The sequence below is a fragment of the Cryptomeria japonica genome, chromosome 6, assembly GCF_030272615.1.
Source record: "Cryptomeria japonica chromosome 6, Sugi_1.0, whole genome shotgun sequence".
Taxonomy (NCBI): Eukaryota; Viridiplantae; Streptophyta; class Pinopsida; order Cupressales; family Cupressaceae; genus Cryptomeria; species Cryptomeria japonica.
The window spans coordinates 393927950-393948591 of record NC_081410.1 but is presented as its reverse complement, the minus strand read 5'-3'; the positions used below and the strand labels follow the sequence as shown (position 1 = coordinate 393948591).

Sequence of the window (20642 nt, the reverse complement as noted above, 5' to 3'; positions counted from 1 at the left end):
GATGATGAGATGCATCATCCAAGGCAAGGAATTGACATATGGTCTTCCTTGGATGGCTTGAGTGTAAGAAATTACACTCAAGACGAGAATCGAATTAACCTTCAATTTCCTGAATGGCTTGGGTGTGAGAAGTTACATCCAAGACAGGAATCGAATTAACCTTTGATTTCTTGGATGGCTTGGGCGTAAGAAATTACATCCAAGACAGGAATCGAATTCACCTTCGATTTCCTGGATGGCTTGGAACCAAGATGGGTTCCAAGAAGGCGAGCTTCATGGCCACCTAAGGACATATCTCCGTATGACATTTGTATCCTTTTTATTAGATAAGAATTGTGATTAGTGTTGAATTAAGTATTTTAAAGTTAAATTGCAAGTTAGATTAGTTATATATATATATTTGTTGCATTCTAACAATTTGTTTTGCAGGACAATGATCTCTAACTAGTAGGGACATTACATAGACACCCCAAGACCAACTCTCAATTATTCCCTAAAAAATAGGGATCCCTCTTAAAAATTAGAACTGCCTCTAAGCATCCAAAATGGCTTATAAATCCCCTGCGCAACTCCACAAGCCTCATAATGGGTTCCCTCTTCACTCCACTGGCCTACAGAAACCCGATGATAGGCCAATCCTTGCTCAATTGCCTGTCACCTAGGAAGGGGACATTACAGGCTCTATCTCTTATTGATGTCCATGACCTTCAACAAATATTGGGGGCACACTCACATTAGTAGTTTCTTTTCTATCACTAGTTGTTCTTTGACTTTAAATGTTAGAAGAATTCTATGTGATATCAATTGCCTCCTAGGATTGTCTAGCCCAACCCCCTTAGTCATGAAACTTCCTTGACAAGCATTCTTAGACTCTACATTGGTAGTCTTATAATGATAAGTTGTTCAATACTTTGATGCATACTAGAATACAAACACTTGAGAATTGTTGTTCCCTTTTTTGGTGGTCTTCATTTGCTTCTAGTGCTTTGCAAGGTTTCCCTCACACATTTATTTATATTTGTTCTAGTTTGTGGGTTACCTTTTTTTAGATTAACCCCCATGTGTAATTTTCTTTCTTTTTCCTGCTTTTCTCGCTTTACTGTATTTGCTTCAGTTTTAGAGCATCTTTTGCCCTTGTTCTTTGCTATTGTACCTGTTGTACATTCTAGTCCCTTTTACCTATTCTAGTCATTCCTAGACATTAATATAATTTCTTATTTCTTTCTTTCGTGCATGAAATTTTGGTGCATTTTTTTTTACCTAAGTTGCCAATTTGGATATAGTTGCAGCCTGCAGGTATGGGTACAACAATATATGTAATAAATGCATAAATGTAATATATTAATATAATAAAATATATAGTATATATCAATGAATTTATAATTTTTTTTAAAAGTAATAAATAAATATATTAATAAGCATTATTAAATATATATAAAAACAAATTTAGATAAACTTTAGAGTCTTAATTTTTTTTAATAAAAAATAAAAAAATATCAATTTTATTAAAGCAAGTGAGGCCAGAATGGTGGCAAACCCAAGGCCGCACAAGGAATAGACTTGGACCCGGCTCAAATGCGGACTGGCAACTGGGCTCCCAATGCCATATCCAGTAACATAGTTTTTTATGCATTCGGTAAAACAAAATTGTTTCAATGAAGCTCCTTGTTTCAGTCTTATTGCATGTAACTGTTACCTAAGCATATTTTTCCAGCCCTCCCTTTTGCTTACAATTCTGGTTATACATGAAAAGAACTGCAGCTGTATGTACAAAAAAATTCAAATCAATTTACCATTGTTTTCACTGATCTAGCATGTTGGATTCACTTTTTGTAGCTCATACTAGCTTATACAGTTCTCAGTTTCATAGTAAAGGAACAGAAAAAGTGAGGAGGATAGCAAGAAATAATGTTATTCACAAGTAATAAAAGGGGATAGAATGAAGAGTATAAGATCTAGAAAATAAACAGATGCATTACAGGAGTGCATTTGTACCCATAATTGTACAATTAAATTCAAGTTTCTAATGATTTTTGTATATATACTCATACATACACAATTTTAAAGTATACACAGATACACCCTATAACAGATGCACCCAAATTTCAGAGGGGTGTTATGTACTCATACCTTGTGCATCCTCCCATCATCACAACCAGGTTATCTTGAATTAATTGCAATGTAACACAAAGAAAAGGATAGAAATGCAGAGAATTCCCACTCAATGGGAAGATACAGAAGATAGTTATGTAAATAGATTCAATCAGGGTAATGCTTTCTAAAAAAGCATCAATCTGCAACACTTGTTACTTCAAGATCATTTAAATGCACAATGTGCATAAATATAGATTATAAATTATTGTGAAAATATTTACAATAGCATTCCTTTTTGAGTCAAAGTGTGCAATGACCATGAAAAGTTGATACATCCATGCCTTTCAGATTGAAAATTCAACAGCTTAGCAAGGATAAGTGTTTGCCAAACAGGATATGTTTGTTTTTCCATTACATGTTCAGCATATACATTGTGGACATATTAATTAAAGGTAGCTTGGTTATACATACATACACATACACATGCATCCATATGTACACACATACGTAATCACATTTCTAAGCATTGCATGAAAGGATAGACAAATATAGTATGATATTTGATTTAAGTTTCATGAAAGGGAAGAATAGATCAAGCATACAATAAATGTCACTGCAAATTATTACCTCAGTTGGATCTGTGTGCTTCGTGACATGCCCAATAAGACATTGTGCATGAAAAGCATGTTCACAAGGAAAAACATAAAATGGCGCCATGGGTGATGTAAAACCCCTAGCCACTCCAAGTCCACTTCTTGAAGTCAATATTTTTCGTTCACAAACCTGTCAGATCCAGTTTGATAGTCATTAAAATTCTTAGTGTTACTTCTATCTTATTATGCCTAAGAGCTGCAATTAAAAGACAAATGACTTGAACCTGGTATCCAGTAAGCTGTTCTATAATAATCTGAGAAATGCTTCAGAAAGAAATGTATGCAAGAAATTAGAAAAAGCCTCCTCTCACTTAAATAGACAGAGTCATGGCTGAATGTTAAAAAACAATACCCCACATTCTTCATCACGGTCAACAACTGCATATCTTTGTGCCAAAGCACTGATGTCTTGTCTGATGCTGTCTGCTCCATGAGTTGCATCGTTCATCTCCTGCTTCAGTTTCTCAATTTGCTTATTATAGTCTTCCAGGGATGAACATATGGCTTCCTGTAGGAAATAACCAGTACACTAACATTAAAAAAAAACAATGTTCTATAAAAATTCTCCTGAGTCACTCTACTATTGAGTACTGAGCAAACATTTGGTCAAACGTTGGTTTTCTTTTTGTTTCAATGCATATCCTGTGAATCAAAATAGGAAATGAAAAGATTGCAACAGAGACAATTGGAAATATAGGAGTAAGTATGGAATTTACAGCTTTAATGATACTAGACAAGAATGAGAATTTTGAGATGTCATGAATTAAAGTAAATGCACAGGCCACACTAGTTTATCGGATAGAAGCAAGAAACTGTTCGAGTGATATAAAAATGAGATTACTGAAACTAGATGTATGGTAGTATGATCTACTTATATACTTTTGGTAGAAAATTTTCTTCACAATTTACATTTTGTACTTTTTCTTTAGCTCTAATCATTAGCTTTTACTTCCTAAAATTTTGATGGTCGCATTTTTATTCATCCTCATTTTTTAACCTAACTGTTATTATATTGATTGTAGAAGTCATTGGGTAAGGTCCTATTAGCCTTTCCTTCTATAGATGTAGATAGATTTGATCACCAAAATAAAAGGTGTGTGTTGACGTGGCTAAAATCGCATTGCTACGACTCTATCCGGCCAACGCAGAATAGAATGATCTCGCCGAGTATCCTATCCTCTCTTGAGATAAGGAAATCCCTAATGCTGTTTTAATTGATCAATGGGGACGACCTCAAGGTTTCGATTGTCAGGTCTTGACTGTAGGATAGCTCAACGGTCGATATGATTTGCTGGGAGCACAAGGGGGAATTACGTTTTGCAACAAGTTGGTCTGTTGCGATTTTCAGACAGGGAAATAAAAGCAAAAGAGAAGGTTTAGGAAGCCTAAGGGCAAGGATGATAAAAGTTGATGTAGCGGGTAGATAGATTTCGATAAACCAATTCTTGTTTTGCTAGAGACACCCTCACAACTAGACAAGAATGGTGCAAGCTCCAAGGGATGAAGGATTTTCAGACCGGAGACATTCGTTTTAGGCACCCAATTCTGGCGCAGCCTAAAGACGAACACCTGCGGTTGAACTAAGCACAGTTTGGGTTCATACTAACCATGCACGGTGACCTACAATCAGCAGACCCCCAATGGTATGAACTAGAAATGCATCAAATACCCCTCTACACTTCACCATTAAAATCCCTGCACTCTAAAATTAACCAGCTGAAAGAAAACATGCAAACAGACTAAACAAAGACAACAAACACCATATTTCAATGTTCATATATTTGCTTCAATTGCCATTACAACAATTTCTGCAGCATCTCTATGCTATTCCTAAAATCTAACCTGTTCTAACTCTAAAATCTAACTACAAAATTCTAACCACCTAACCCTTTACAAAAGAAAGGCCTCTGCCTTTTATAGATTTTACAATATGAATCAGAGGCTAGGATGGACTGCATCCAAGGGCTGTAACCTACCATCTAGAAGTTGGCAGCTTTAACCCATGCCCACTAAACTCTTAGTCATCCACCCAACCACTATCTCAACTACCCACAACTGTTTGGATTCAATTTGGGTCTATCCAATGGTTGGACATAATTGTCCACAACTGACCTGTTTCCCCTTTGTTTCAAAATATATTGAGTGGGGCCCACAGGCAATTTTACAATAAAACAGTTTCAGTTTTCAGAAACTGAACTTCTGGAATTAAATCTAGCTGTGTATTTCTCGAGAATGCATAGACTTGCCGCATTCAGAGTGTTCTTCGGTCTTTGGTCTCGGTGGTGGACTTCAGCTTTGTGGTCTGGTGGCACAACGACACACTTCCCAATGCTCGGTTCAGATCTCGCGTTCCTGCATCTTCGGGACAATACCTTCGACCTGCGAACAATCAATCAATTTGAAAAATTAAAATTATTTTGACAAACATTAAATTTTAACGTTTGGCTCAAGAAGCTCTTTGTGAGATGAATCTTTAAATGTTTTTCGCTTAATAGAGGTGAAATGTGAGATTTCATTTTAAATGCTCATTTGCCTCTCTCTTTGGAATTTCATGCATATTAGGCAATTTGAAACCTCTAAGCATTTTTTGAATTTCGGCCTATGAGGATTTCATCTTATTAGATTTTCGGCCAAAAAGACCTTTTGCAAAGTTATTAAAATGCCTCTCTTCTAACATCTTCACGATTTTGGCCTAAAAGGCTTTTTGCAAATTTTAAGAGATTTCAGCCTAAAAGGCTTTTTGCAAACTTTAAGTGATTTCGGCCTAAAAGGCCTTTTTGCAAACTTTAAGTGATTTCGGCCTAAAAGGCCTTTTTGCAAACTTTTAAGTTAAAACACCTTTACTTCTCATTTTTGCGTTTTCGGGTTAGAAGGTCATTTTCGGCCCAAAAGCATATTTTCAGGATTTTAATGATTTTCGGGACTTATGACATTTTCAGCCCAAAGGTATCATTTGCGCGACTTTCAACTGTTGTTTCATTTTCGGCTTACAAGCCGAGTTTGCAAGGCTGTGAAGCTTTATCATTTCGGCGATTTAACTATTTTGTGAGATTTTCAGAGGGCATGAAACTTCCGAACTTTATCCTTTTGCTCATTTGCTAAGCGAAATTGGGTTTCTAAGGCAACTCACATGAGGTTTACTTCAAAGCATTGAACGCTTCCTTCACTTCTCTCCTACTACGCGGCAGACCAGACTCAAAACGGGGGTCCCTGTCAATGATGGGGTGTGTGTGCTATACGCACAACAGTGTGCAGCGCCTAATGCTTGTGCTTTGCACTGATCTATTGTAGACTGTTTTGCATTTGCTACTAAATGCGCTCAATGAATTGAATAGCTTTGTCAACTTCCTTTAGAGATAAACGAGTTACTATAATTGATGGTTGAATAGGATACTGGTAAACTATGTCAATGGGTGCTGAAAGTTGGAAACCCATGTAGACCTAAAAAAAATTGTGGTGTTGTGTGAAACTCTGTTGTAGTTGTAGTTACTATGAGAGCTTGAATTAGCATTCAGCTCAGACAATTTGCTACTAGGCTGGCACTTTCCTTGTTATGTTTGATGTTTAAGTGGAATTGTTTAAGACAATACAACCATTTTTGTGCTGCTCTTGTTGTAGTGGGTGTTGAGTTTGCAAGAACTAAAGTGGCTTGTGATTTGTGTGGATCATAGTCTCCTTGTCCAAGATATAACTCTTCTAATGCTTAGATGTCTAAATAATGGCATAAAGTCTTGCAATCATATATTGAGTAGTTCCTTACTAGTTCAGTGAATATCTTGCTCTGGTAAGCAATCAAGTGACTATGTTCAGTGAGGACTGATCCAATGTATATTCTGATGCATCAATTTTGATCTCTAATTAACGTAAGTATTGACATCAAATAGAGTCTACATTTCAATTCTTCAAATACTTTTTGTTGTGCAATTGTCTAGATAACTTTTCCTTAGAGTCACCTTTGGTAACTTCGTCTAGTGGCCAAGATTGTGCTACTATCTAAATGAAGCTTACCTTAGTGCCACCTTTGGTAACTGTTATCACAAAAGCTTGCACCCTTGCTGAGCTATCAACATAGCAACCTTGTGAAACATGGAAACAACCCCGAAGTGTGGGACCTTGCGCAAGTGGGTTGAATCTCCGGAGAAGGCCAACTTCCTTCTCAATCCAGGTAGGTGTTGAACCAACTCAACACTTCAAAACTTACTCCTAAGCCTATCCTAACAACTTGTAGAGGAAAAGGGAAGAGAGAAATGCTTTAAATTAAGGAGGTGATGCACCAAGGAGAGATTGTTTCTCTCCCTACCCGAAATGAGACAAAGAATCAACTGAAATACCCAGGAGATGCACAAACTTCAATTGTATGAGTGATCCCAATGCATGTATGGAGGTTAGAATTCGCTGAATGTCAAGAGGGGAGAAAGTTTCCCATAAGTCCACTCAGAAATAGATTTAACATGGCATATATGAGGGAAGAACCACAAAACATACACCTATGATGAAGGTAAGGAAACATACACAACATACATAAGTCGAAGGAAGGCAAGAATGGTGATTTCAATTCATTATAAGGCCAATGGCCAAACTTACAGTTGCAAAAATGCAAGATAAATACAAGACAAGTGAAAGAGCATAGAATAATTCAAGCCAGCAGGGAGAGAACCCTTTACAATGAGGTTTAACAACCTTTATATAGAAAATTGGTTACAAGAGTGATCATGACCCCTGTGTGTGCAGGGAAATGTCATTCTGAGAGTGCAGGGAAGTGCATGCACTTGACTTCTGTACATGCAAGCAACCTAGCCATACCCTCAAAATGCAACCCTGAGAAGGGTGGATTGACTGACCTTCCAAAGTCAGAGCATGCAGACATGACATAAGTTACCACAACAAGCATGGCCCTGTACCTCTCTTGATGGAAATCCTGCCAAAATCATTAAATGCACCCTTGTAGCTACACAAAAGAAGGTGTACAAGTCACAAAAGTCGTCGGAGCATTTAAAGCTTTGAGTGTTGATCACGCCATCTAGAAGTGCTGCAAGCCGGAAGGAAGTCCAAGGACTTCGGAAACTCAGGTTCCCGAAGTGGGGAAGACAATGAAGGAACTTCAGAACCTCGGGGTTCCGGGGAAGGGGAAGGAGAAACTAAGCAAAAGGAAAAGGGGAGACCTAGCAAAGGAATCTCGGAACCTCGGGGTTTTGGGGAACTGAAAAAGGCTTGAGGAAGGAACTTCAGAACCTGGGGGTTCCGGAGTTCTGGGGAAGAGGGAAAAGTAGCAAGGAAGAGACTTCGGAACCTCGTGTAACTGGAGTTCCGGGAAAAGAAAGGGGCTAAGGGAAACGAACTTCGGAACCTCGGGTTTCCGGAGTTCCGAAGAAGGCAAGGAAAGGGAACTTCGGAACCTCACAGTTCCGAAGAACTGAAGAGGAAGGGGAAGGAAAGGGAGGAACTTCGGAACCTCAGGGTTTCGGAGTTCTAGGAAAGGGAAGAAGACGAGGAGGGAACGTCGGAACCTCGGGGTTTCGGAGTTCCAGGGAACATGAAAGAAAAGGAAGTAAAGGGAACTTCGGAACCTCGGGGTTCCAAAGTTCCGGAGAAGAAAAGAAGAGAAGGCAAAGAGAAGGAACTTCCTCTAGGCAAGACAACACCTCTCACCTCATAATTCTTCTGCTTTTCTCCTTGATCAACTGGGGCAGCGCTGGTCCATGGATCATATCTCTGATCGGTTATTACTAATGGACCGAAGGTGTCATAAAATGACAGCATTTTTGGCAATTTCTGCGGGATGCTTGCCTGCTAAGCATGAAGTCCAGAAGCCTTGAGCATCCATTGGGCACTGAGTCATTGAAAAGACCCAAAACATGTGTGTGCCATCACTTGGAGGAAAACTGGAAATTAAAGCGCACACCCTCTTAAGGAGAATGGGGTAGGTGCACAAGCACTTATGAAAGCAAAACAACTTCTAGTCTAATACTTACATAGTCATCAACAACCTCTTCAGAAGTAGGGCTTGAGATGAATCCCATTCACTAGGATTGGAAGAACTTCGCCATCAAGCCTGGAGAGATGAAATGCATTGGCCTCCTTGCAACTAGTGATGACATATGGACCACTCCAAATAGCATCAAATTTGGAGTGTCGCCCAGCTTTGGCTCTGTCTGCATCCCATTTGAGAACTAGATCTCCCTCTTTGAAGACCTTATTAGTCGCCTTTTTGTCAAAAAATTTCTTGACCTACTCTTGATGAGTCTCAAGTGTATGCATAGCCTGACTTCTAACCTCCTCCGGCTCCATCAGCTCAACTAGCTTTATTGTCATGGCATCATTCTCTGTTAATTCCAGCTGATGTGCTAGTTCAAGAGAGGGTAACTCCAGGGAAGTTGGGAGTCTTGCTTCCTTCTCATATACTAGCATGAAAGGGGAGTTACCGATCGCCCTCTTGTGTGTGATCCTGTCAGCCCATAAGGCTGTCCTCAACTTAGTATGCCATGCCCTCTGACTGTCTTCAATTGTCCTTTTAATTATCCTGATGAGGTTCTTGTTGGAAGATTCAGCTAAGCCATTACCATGAGGGTAATAGTTGGATGACGTCTTCAAGTATACACCATGCTTAACTACCCAAGAACTGATTTGGGTTCCAACAAATGCCCAGGCATTGTCTGATATGATGGTGGAGGGGACACCGAATCTTGTCACAATTCCATCAAGGAATTCCAACACTGAGGTCTCAGTGGCATCCCTCAATGCAACTGCCTCTGTCCACCTAGTGAAGTAATCTATTGCGGCCAAGATCCACTTATGGCCAGCACTAGAAGGTGGATTTATCATGCCAATGAAGTCTAAACCCCATAGTGCGAATGGTTGATTTGCTTCAATGGGGTGAAGAGTTAGGGCAGCTAGTCTTTGCTTTCCAGAGAAGAGAGCACATTTCTTGCAATTCTTCACCCATCTATGTGAGTCACTGAATAAGGATGGCCAGTAATAACCTGTCCTCATTATTTTGATAGCCGTAGTCCTTGCAGAGGAGTGGTCCCCTGAAGAGCCATCATGAAATTCCTCTAACAATCTACTGACTTGGTTTTGCTCGATACATCTTAGTAAGACTCCATTAGAGTCTCTTTGAAAAAGAGTGCCATTCCACGAAGACATAGGGAATGGACTGCAACCTGAAATGCCTTCTTTTGGTCCTGTCCAGGCCTTTGGGGTATCTACCTTCCATTAAGAAGGCGGTCATGTCACCTACCCAATTGAATTGAGTGTCGTTGCTAGTTGGTTGATCCTCTTGTAACACAAGGGCGACCTCTGAAGTAGTCTCAGAAGATGAGACAAGCTGTTCACATAGGCCCCTGCCTCTTACAAGCTTGGTGATCTTGATGTTGATATCGTACTCCATGACCTTGGTTATCCACCTAGCGCTCTTCTCACTGATGTCCTTGTTTAGAAGGAAATCCTTGACACTTGCATGTGGAACTAAGAGTTGGATCTTGTTGTTAGACAACATGTGTCTGAACTTTTTTAATGCCCTTACAATAGTGAGGACTTGCTTCTCTACATAGCTATACTCAAGCTCATAGTCCTTTGACCCCTCACTAAAGAAAGCAATAGGTTGCTCCAAATTATCATCGTTCAGCTATGTTAGGACAGATAAGATGCTGGATTCTCCTCCGAAGGTATAGAGGATAAAATCCCTTTCATAGCTAGGATTGACAAGGGTAGGTGCCTGAGCAATTGCTTGTTTGATCTCTTCAAAACCGGCCCTTCCCTCCTTGGTCCAACTAAAAACCAAGTTTTTTTTCAACATGGAAGTGAGGGGTTTTACCATGGTGGCAAGGTTGAGAATGAACCTCCTCACAAAGTTGATCCTACCAAGGAAACTTTGCAATCCTTATGACTGGGGAGTGGAAGAGAAAGAATAGCCTCCACTCGCTCTGGATCAATGGTCAAGCCATCCTTGGATACAATGTGTCCTAGCAACCTTGATCAATAGCAAATACACAGTTGCTAGGGTTCAAGGACACACCATACTCCCTACATTTCATGAACACTTGCTCAAGATGACCAAGATGGTCAGCTGCATGCTTTGAATAAACAGTTATGTAGTCAAGGTATACAAGCACAAACTTTGCTAATACCCCTTTGAAAGCCATGTCCATTGCTCTTTGAAATGTGGCACCTGCATTGGTTAGCCCAAAGGGCATTTTGCAATAAGCATAGGTACCCCACTTAGTAGTAAATGCAATCTTGTATTGGTCTGATTCTTGGACCAAGATCTAATTGTAGCCTGAATACCCATCCAAGAATGAAAATCTTTCCGAGCCACTGACCTTTTGGAGAATTTGCTCCATAGATGGAAGGGAATAGTGATCCTTGAGGGAGGCTCTATTGAGATCCCTAAAGTCTACACATAGTCTGATTTCCCCATTCTTCTTTCTTACAGGGACAAGGTTGGCCGCCCAAGAGGAGTGCTTGATAGGGAAGATGATATTGGCTTCTAGGAGCTTGGTCAACTCCTTCCTCATTAGTAGCTCAATCTTGGGGTTTATTGGCCTTTGCCTTTGTCTAACTGGCCTTTGCATCCGGGTTTAGCTCTATAGTATGCTGGGCTAAGCTAGGGTCAAAACCCTTCAAGTCTTCATAGGTCCAAGCAACCATGTCATCATATTTTTTACAAAGCTCAACAAAGGCCTCTTATTTGGTTGAGGAACACACCTTGCCCAAGTTTAGAGACCTACCCCGGCGACAACAACTGGCTTATAATCACACCTCTTTGTAGCCAAGTTCATCTTCTTCTTCAACTGATCATCCGAGTTGAAAATGCCTTTCAAGATAACTAGACCTTTAGGCAACTTGTTGTAGTTGAGTTGCATGATTTGATCTCCATACTGGTCTTGCAACTTAGACTGATTTTTAGCAGAAAATTCTGCTTCATTTTGCAAGAAGTTGACGATCTGCTGATCGCTTTCGAACACTTGCCAATTTACCTGATTGTTTGGGACAGCAGGCCTCACAACAAGCCTGATGTGTTGCTCCTTCTCACTTGCAACATGCGCTGGTATGTTGAATTGAGCACCAACCGCTACAAGCCTATCAGCGTGCTTGTTCTGACCTCTAGGAATGCTTTGGATATTGAAGGCCTCGAATCCTTCAATCAAATCCCAAACCCCGTGTTTGTATGATTTGAGTAGGTTGTTCTTTGTTATACTTTGAGCTCGGATGTGGTTAACCACCAACTCACTATCTCCAAATACTTGCAAAGATCCGATCTTTCTGCTTTGTGCAAGTTGGAGACCTTGGATCAAGGCTTCATACTCAACGACATTGTTGGTGCAACCAAACTGAAGCATGTAAGGGTTTTTGGGATAACCTTTACTCCGGTGGAGCTGACTTCTTGAAGACTTAGCTTGATATATATACAGTTGCTTTGCGAAGGATTAAGACATGATCTTTTTGATCATTGTATGCGAATGTATATAGTGAATGTGAAAGTGATTATAGTGAATTTATATAGTGAATGTGAAAGTGATTATGCACCTCAGTGGAATTGTAACTCATGCATATGATAGATGCAATATTAACAGTTCAGATTTTGTAATATTGGCTGTAAGCCATCCTCTAGTAGTGAGTCTATCCGGTAGTGAGCCACCCTGTATTATTGTAACTGGTTACATAATATTGAGAGCTACCGTCTTGGGTTTTCTATGTATAAATCCTTGTGTTATGTGGTGTATTGTATTTCTGTTTACTATTCATTTTCAATTCTGCAACTATGTTATGTGGATGGTTGTTTAAAAGTTTTAATAAATTCAAGGGAATACTGATTCACCCCTCCCCTCTCAGTATTCCGGATGTTCAACAGGCATACCTTATAAGTTATGGTCCAACTCTGAGTTTAGGTTGAAAACTCCTATTTTTGTTCAGGGCATTTTCAAAGCTATGGCCAGTCCAGCTGACAGAAAACCTTCAGGTCCCACTACACAGTACTTTATCAAGTTATTCTCTTCTACAGATTGATGAATCAAAACTTAAATCATCAGCATCAGTGTTTGCTTTTCTTTGGTTTCCTGCTGCCACGCGTCTATCACTCTTTTTAGTAATGGTAGAGTTACAGGTCCAAATGGTCTTTAAAAGCCTGTTGACTTTCCATATATTCAGTTTTCAAGCTTCAGTTACAGTTATCTTAATAAACTGCTAGAAAGTTCTATAATGGATATTTTTGTACAAGCACAATTCGCAGTCATTAGTTTGCTGACTTTGTAAACATCTTCCACATCTTAAAATAATCATGTAATTGTGCCAATCAGAAAGAGCATAAAACCATTCAATCTTTACAGTTATATTTGAACTTAAATAAAAAAAAAATTAAAATAAGGTCATCCACCAAAAGGATAGTGGGGGGTGTACCTAATGCAAAAGTATCGTATTCTTAAGAAGTGAGAAGAAATCAAAGACATTCATACCTTGAAATCGTCAATCAGAGCAAAATCTGGGAAGAAAGGTAATATATCTTCAATTTTTAGAAGGCCATCTGTTTCCTTGAGAAAGGCTATTGCCTTTCGAATGTTCTCTCGTTTTGTCCCCCTTTCCTGCTCAATTACATGCTTGGCAACCATGAGCCAAAGCTTTTTTCGCAGGTCTTCGTCATCCTCGACTTTGTCTGCCTCTGCCATTGCTAGCTCTGGGTCTACCTGGCAAATGAATTTGTAAGAGAATCATGTTTATATGATATATTCAACAATATCTTCTTCAAGAACTATTGCCTAAATGTTGATTCTACAGAGACAAACAGCTCTGAAATGAAAAAACAAATCTATTTATTTCCTACAATATGCAATTGAAAAATGACTTTCTCGATAGGTAAAGCATTGTGGTGGTATGTGAGTTTCATACTTTGATTATATAGACAAAACTTTTCATATTGAAGTATTTTACTAAAGAAATAGTAAATGAAGTATCCTTGGACAGAATGATAAAAGTATCTTGGAAACGCCTGACCAAGAGGATAAGCAACCACCTTTTACTTAGAAATTCTGATATTAATAAAGACTTTCATCAATAAAACGGAATCCATGTTAGAGCAGGCAGCTTGTGCAAAAGCTTCATGATAATATATTATTAGGATATAATGCCAAGCAACTGTTGAAGAAGTGTGTATTGGTCCTCTGATCATTTCATCAAATGAATTGGGATGGTTCACACTTCACCCTACTAAAGTATCTACTGTTTTGGGGGTTTCCATCAATAAAAGAATACACAGACTTTATTTAATAATGGGTGTTTCCGATTTCTGATAGCAACAGATAAGTATTAGCAAGTTTTGAATTATTACGTGTAGTGAAAAATTCTAGTACCTTGAAACTAATGTATAATTTCTGTAGTTCTAGGTTCTTTCAGTCTTCGACTTTCTTGAACAGAAACTTTTTTATTTTGTAAACAGACTTGCTTAAATTAAAATCTAAATAATTTGTTCTTGTTCCAATATCAATTTAATTATATGGCCCTTATGTAATAATAAAGAGGTAGTACCTCAAAATAAGAGAGGGAGCATAATCATAAACAAAAGATATTAGAAGTGAGGGATGCCCCTCATAAAGCCAAAAAGAGAGATATTTCATGAGTTTATAAAAGTGCCAAGATAAAGAGTGCAGGTCCAACGAGTCAAAATATTCCTTGTGGATAAAAGGATAGTCCAATAATTAAAAACACATTTTAAAGCTTTAGCTTTACTATTTCAGGACCTGTTTGCGTATCTTAATATCATAGGATAATTTGTAGGCAAATGTGAGGCATTGATAAGGAGGATGATCATAATAGATATCGAAGGCCCTTTCAATGTCCCAAAATTGTTTGTATTGCAGATAAATGAGGGGCCCACCTTAGCTTTGCAAGAGATTGATTCTATTGTAGTTCTTTCTTATGCAGTTGTAACTGTTTTATTATGCATTCAGCAAGCATTTAACCTTTGGAGAGTTTTGCAACTGTGTATTTTCAGAAGCATTTAATAAAAGATTTCATGGCATTTTTATTCTTCCCACAATCTCGAGTTTTATGTGAACAGTTCAACCTCACTAGAGTGTTAAACTTCTTACCTCTAGCATTAGACATTTACCATATCCATTTTTTTGTTGAATGTTTAGAATCTAGATTTTCAAGTGCTTATCTTGTTCCTTTGGGAGTGACACACTATTTTGGCACATCACCCTTTTAGTGTAAAAGTTACGGTATTTTTCTCCCTCACCCTTTTCACCCATAAGTATTTTTAGAAACCATTAGAATAGGGGAACCAGTTTACTCCAGAGTTTGCTTGAGATTAAGATAACTGTGGTCAAGCTTCCAGCTGTGGATTTGGACAGACAGATGCAACACTGTAAGTCACAATCCCTAATCAACAATAAGACTATTCAACTAAGAAAAGACAGATAATTTATATGGAGTTTCCAGTCAGTACACATATTTATTGAAGATCAGAGTTGAAAGTAGATGCATAGACAGCAGTAACATCCTCATGCAGTCTCACCCATACTTTTGGGCAGTGGATCATGTATGGATCTATTACAAATGTAGTTATTTGGCCTTACGATGAAACTAGAAGGCTAACTAAGATTTCACATTGTAGTGTCAACTAATTTTCTGTAATGTCCCGTTTTTGCCAGCCTTAAATAAACAAATTATTGAATTACTATTTTGCCTAAAATATTTGAAGGCAATTAATAGTTAATTAATTATTTATTATAAAGTGACTTTTCAAGTTAAAATTATAATATTATTAATGTCACTTTATGATTTAATATTTGGAATGGTTTACAATAAACTATTATAAAAGGGTGGCAGAAAGAAGGATTATTCATTTGGGAAACTAGTAATTGAAGAATACGGAAGAGCTTTTGCTTTCAAAGGATCTGAGGATGAAAATCCTCGAGGTTGGATAGAAACCCAACATCATCAAGAAGGTGGATTCACGTCAAGATCCGCACTCTGCTTTATTGATCAGGTTAGATATTTGTTGAAATTTTGTGAAGTCTTCTCTGAAGACAAATTTCAGAAATATTAGTCAGGCAAAAAAGCAAAGGAGTTAATAATGAATTTCTTTAAGTAAGGTGATAGTACCAGTTAAGTTGGTGAAGAAATTATACAGAAATAGTGGGCCAGGTGTTAATAGCAAACACTGATTCATGGATAGTAATAAGAAATGAGCGCCAAGTTTTAGGACTTGGAGCATTCATTAATGATATGGCCATCTTACGATTCCTCGTGCATACTTACAAGAAGATTGGAAGGAAATTTCAGTCATAAATGGGAGCATGTTTCCATTGATTAATTTTGTGAAGGAATTTACAGTCTTGACAAAGGTATTTCCAGCTATTAGAACACCTAAATCTTTCATTATTCCTAAGAGATTTCGGACTTGTTGCTGAGGTCTCATTTTCAGATTGTTGAAATCATATTATAATATGTTAGTTTCAGGTTTTTGCAGCAATCAGATTATACTTTTTGGGGACTTGGAGCCTTCGGAGAATTTTGACAAAAGGTTACGGTTGAAGAGAACAGGTGTTGCAGCTAATATTGCTTCATCTAGTTTTGAAAATCATGTAATTCATGGCTGCCCAGCATTATATTCAGATTGCATGCAAGCTAATTTGTGTTCTTCCTCGGAGGAGCAACTCAAATTTTGTTCTCAACATCAATTTGGAGTTGGATAATTTGTGTTCATGATTTGCAGGTTATGCTTATCTTTTCACTTTGAGGATATATGACGATTCTAAGGTTTGGGATCCAGGGATTGCTAGGAAACTTCATAGGGTAATGCAGAAGGGTAGAACTACCACATTCAGTACTATCAGAGTGGCACAGCGAAATTTTGGTGTTAAGGCAGAAGCATGTAATGGTGACTATGCTAATACCATGATGAGTCTTTTCATACTTTTATCTAGGAGAGATAAGGAGATATTGTTTACAGAAAAGCTGCTGAATAATGTTTCAAGCAGAAGCTTTTACAGGCCTCCTAGATTGATAAGGGATCCTGGTGATTGGTACAATTCTTCAGTGATTGTTCTACAGATTGCTTGAGGACAAGCAATCCCAGGGTGAGAAGACTTGTAATGTCCTATTTTTGCCAACCTTAAATAAATAAATAAATAAATAATTAAATTATTACTCTGACTAAATTATTTTAAGGCAATTAATAGTTAATTAATTATTTATTATAAAGTGACTTTTCGAGTTAAAATTATAATATTATTAATGTCACTTTATGATTTAATATTTGGAACCGTTATCAATAAACTATTATAAAAGGGTGGCAGAAATAAGGATTATTCATTCAAGAAATTAGTAATAAAAGAATACAAGAGAGCTTTTGCTTTCAGAGGACTTGAAGACAAAAACCCTCGAGGTTGGATGGAAACCCAACACCATCAGGAAGGCAGATTCACATCAGGATTCGCAATGTGTTAGATGTTTGTTGAATTTTTGTTAAGTCTTCTCAGAAGACGAATTTCAGAAATATTAGTCAGGCAAAGAAGCAAAGGAGTTAATAATGAATTTATTTGAGTAAGGTGATAGTACCAGTTAAGTTGGTGAAGGTAATATACAGAAATAGTGAGCTAGGGGTTAATAGCAAGCAATAATTCATGGATAGTAACGAGTGCCAGATTTTAAGACTTAGGTCATTCATTAATGGCATGGAAATCTGAATAATACTGGCTGCCACTCATCAAGTTGGCGTGAGGAAAATTGGGACGTCTTGCCTTATGCTGGCAAGTCAAATAAAGCGAAGGCCTAGTGGGATGTATTTGGTAAAGCTGAAATCAAATGACAGAGTTTATTAATTCATAAGATGGAGTGTTACTTTGAGAAATAAATATTTGTCACGGATTATGGTTCCTTACATATATTATGGGAGTCATTTTATTGTTTCAAATGCCTTACATTTTGTGATGCCGATAAATGTTAAATTTTATATGGCCTTCCATCTTGGCATTACATTTTTGGGCAGCCGATTTCGAAAATAAGGGGCAATGAAATGTTATTGAGCAACTTATTTCAAAGAAGCCAAATAACGTGGGAGGATATTAGCATAGTTTGGCTGCCCAGGTTCATTTATACGGAATTCAATTTAAAGATTGGCAGCTTTAGTGGGCCTGAGTAATATGTGAAGGCTATTGGTCCATATTTGGGAGAAAGGCAACCTGTGGTATTTGGTTTGCAGCTCAGTGTGAGGTAAATGCTTCTACACTTGGACACATTCTACCGGTAGCAGCGTAGACATTATTGAAGGCTGCGATTCCAGGTATTGGTGTAACGTACCAATGGTGATTGCATTGCTAGCTGCTCAAAGTTATTGAACAGGTGCTTGGAATATGCATTGGAGATTAAATAGCTGTTGAGATCATAGTCATATCATTCCAGTCTACTGTGGGCGGCATTTGTTGAAAGCTGTCTGTCATAAATGAATACCCTGAGTGCCTTGGATTTCATTGTGTAAGGGAACAATTATCTGCTACTAAAAGGTCAGAGATTTCATTTATTTCATATAGAAATATAAGACACTGTATTGCAAAGTACAAGTATCAAATATCAGGTCAGGAACAAATCATTTGTTTACTTTTAAATTCAACGAGGAGGGTGATTTTACTATAGTTGAACAATAAAGAGTAGATTTTGGTACTGCTTTGCATTGAAACTTAATATCTGAGCACTAGTGTTACTTTTGCAACTAAGATCAGTTCCACAATTAACTTCAAACATTTGAGTTAGATCTAAGTTTGTTAAAGCATTGTCAATGTAAGGTTATTTCAGTTCATTCCGACTTGTAACCACAGTTATATTAACATGAAATCCGAGTTGTCAAACTACCTATGTGGCTGTTATATTGTATAGCAAGTGTTTGTTAAATCACCCTATCATTTCCATTATGAGTTCATACATTATTTGTACTAGTTTGGAGCCATTAATCTGCTGCTCTGAAAAAAAACCCACTCAAAAATGAACAAGACAGCTTGCATACAAAGTGTTTAATGGAATGCCAATACACTAAAATCATGAAATTCAGGGAGATTAAGGTTATATTAGACAGGGTATCTTACATTTTCAGGATCATAAAATTGAGCTCAATGACTTAACATTCTGACGCACATTATTTTCTAGTGATTAAGGTCCAAGGATCTCAAACTCTTATTTTGTATTTTAGTATTTTAGTGTGTGACGAGAGGTGATAATTTAGTTGGATATGAGATCTATCACAACTGATATTTCTAATCCTTTCCTTTATCAGTTATCAGTAGAAGCGACCATAGTTATAAAAAACAAGATTAAAACACAGCACCCTTTTAAACAGACCAGCCACTTGCATCGTCTCATTTTGACCCAAGTTGCCCAGTTTTTTCAATAAACTAGGTCAAACTAGGAAAAACTTTTTTTTCTTAAAAACAAGTTTAAAACCATCTTACCAAGGAAAACTGCATCAAATCCAATGGAATTCAATGGATTCTGCAATGAACCCATGGTAGTTTGGCAGCTGTTTTAAAACAGTATATGGTATTTTGCAAGGGTTATCTATGACTACTGCTATGTTGTATTGCAATTTAGTATTTTAGTGTTCAATAGAGTTTTGATTATGGAAAAGAGTAATTAACTAGATCTCTGACATTAGGGAAACATCAAAGATGAAAGAACAATATATATCTGTCTCTTCTTTATATCCTCTAAATATATTGGACACTTTTTGCTTATCGATATATTTATGGGATATTGAGAACTTTATTTAACTTTAATAATTCTAAATTTATATACATTTGTAGGTTTTTTCCGTGTTTTTATTAGTATTTTAATGTTTTAATTTACCATGCTTTTTAAACCTAAGTAGTTGAATTCCATTTTTAGTTTTGGTTTTCTGTGTATGTATAATGTGACTATAGTAGTGGTTGTTACCGAAAAACTCCCGACTTTAAAAACTTATTAAAATAGAAACAAAAGAGCTGGTAGTTTATCTTCTCTTTGACATAATTTTGGCTAATAACTTTCAGTTTCTTAAATAGCTATTTAACAAGTTCCTTTTTTCAAAGGTTCCCAATATCTATTTTATTGCATATTTGCTAGTCTTTTTAGCTCAGTTACAGAATATGGTCCCACAAGAGAATTTTTCAATGAGATGAAAATTACCTGCAATGCCAGAGCAACAGCTGCTTCATGCATGCCCAGCATGCTATAGATGTAAACACAAGCACGCATTCGTCCCTCTTTCAGACAAAGACGTAAAGCATACTTAGGATCATAAAATATATCTGGTCTGCCAGATCGACCTTTTCCATACTTGCATTGAAGGAAGCGTAAGAGTGCACTTTCATCTTTCTGTTCTCATTATCAAGACAAATGAGCACACGCCATTAATGGATGAGAAATATATTATGGGAAAAAAAACAGCAAAAAGGAAATGTTTCTAGTATACTAATTAACCTTCTTACTTTAAAATCCTATTTTTAATAGATTGCAGAACCTATTAAAAACTGTAATTATTTTAATCAATACAAAAATATCATCACCTGTCACAAACCATCTATAAACTTTATCTCCACTTCTGACGAATAAAATCCCATCAATAAAGACAAGTACATATGAGGATCCCCTCAAGGAGAAATTGGTATAAAATAAAGGAAACTGTGCTAGAGTTGAAAAGATCTGTTACATCCCATTTGTGCCCTAGTTTTTATGCTACTTTACGCCATGTTGTTTGTGCCCTAGTTGTTCTATGCTTTATTGTGAGATATTTAATCGTGCCCTAGATGTTTCATGTTTTAAATTGAATAATGATGCCCTAGATGTTCATGCATTACTGAATGATGCTAAATGTGCTTAGAACAATGAATTGTAGACTCATAATTGTTAGATTGATGTTTTGATGGTTTA

At 37.3% G+C, this 20642-nt stretch overlaps 1 protein-coding gene across 1 annotated transcript in view; it reads right to left on the bottom strand.

Annotated features, from left to right (window-relative positions):
* LOC131038306 (vacuolar sorting protein 18) overlaps positions 1-20642 on the bottom strand; it is a 394486-nt gene that overhangs the window by 26704 nt on the left and 347140 nt on the right. The window contains exons 20-23 of the mRNA XM_057970666.2: positions 19899-20087; positions 13199-13426; positions 3100-3255; positions 2722-2877 (exon numbers count right to left, since the gene is read on the bottom strand). Of these exons, the coding sequence (XP_057826649.1) occupies positions 2722-2877; positions 3100-3255; positions 13199-13426; positions 19899-20087 (729 nt within the window). The remainder of the gene's footprint in view (positions 1-2721; positions 2878-3099; positions 3256-13198; positions 13427-19898; positions 20088-20642) is intronic.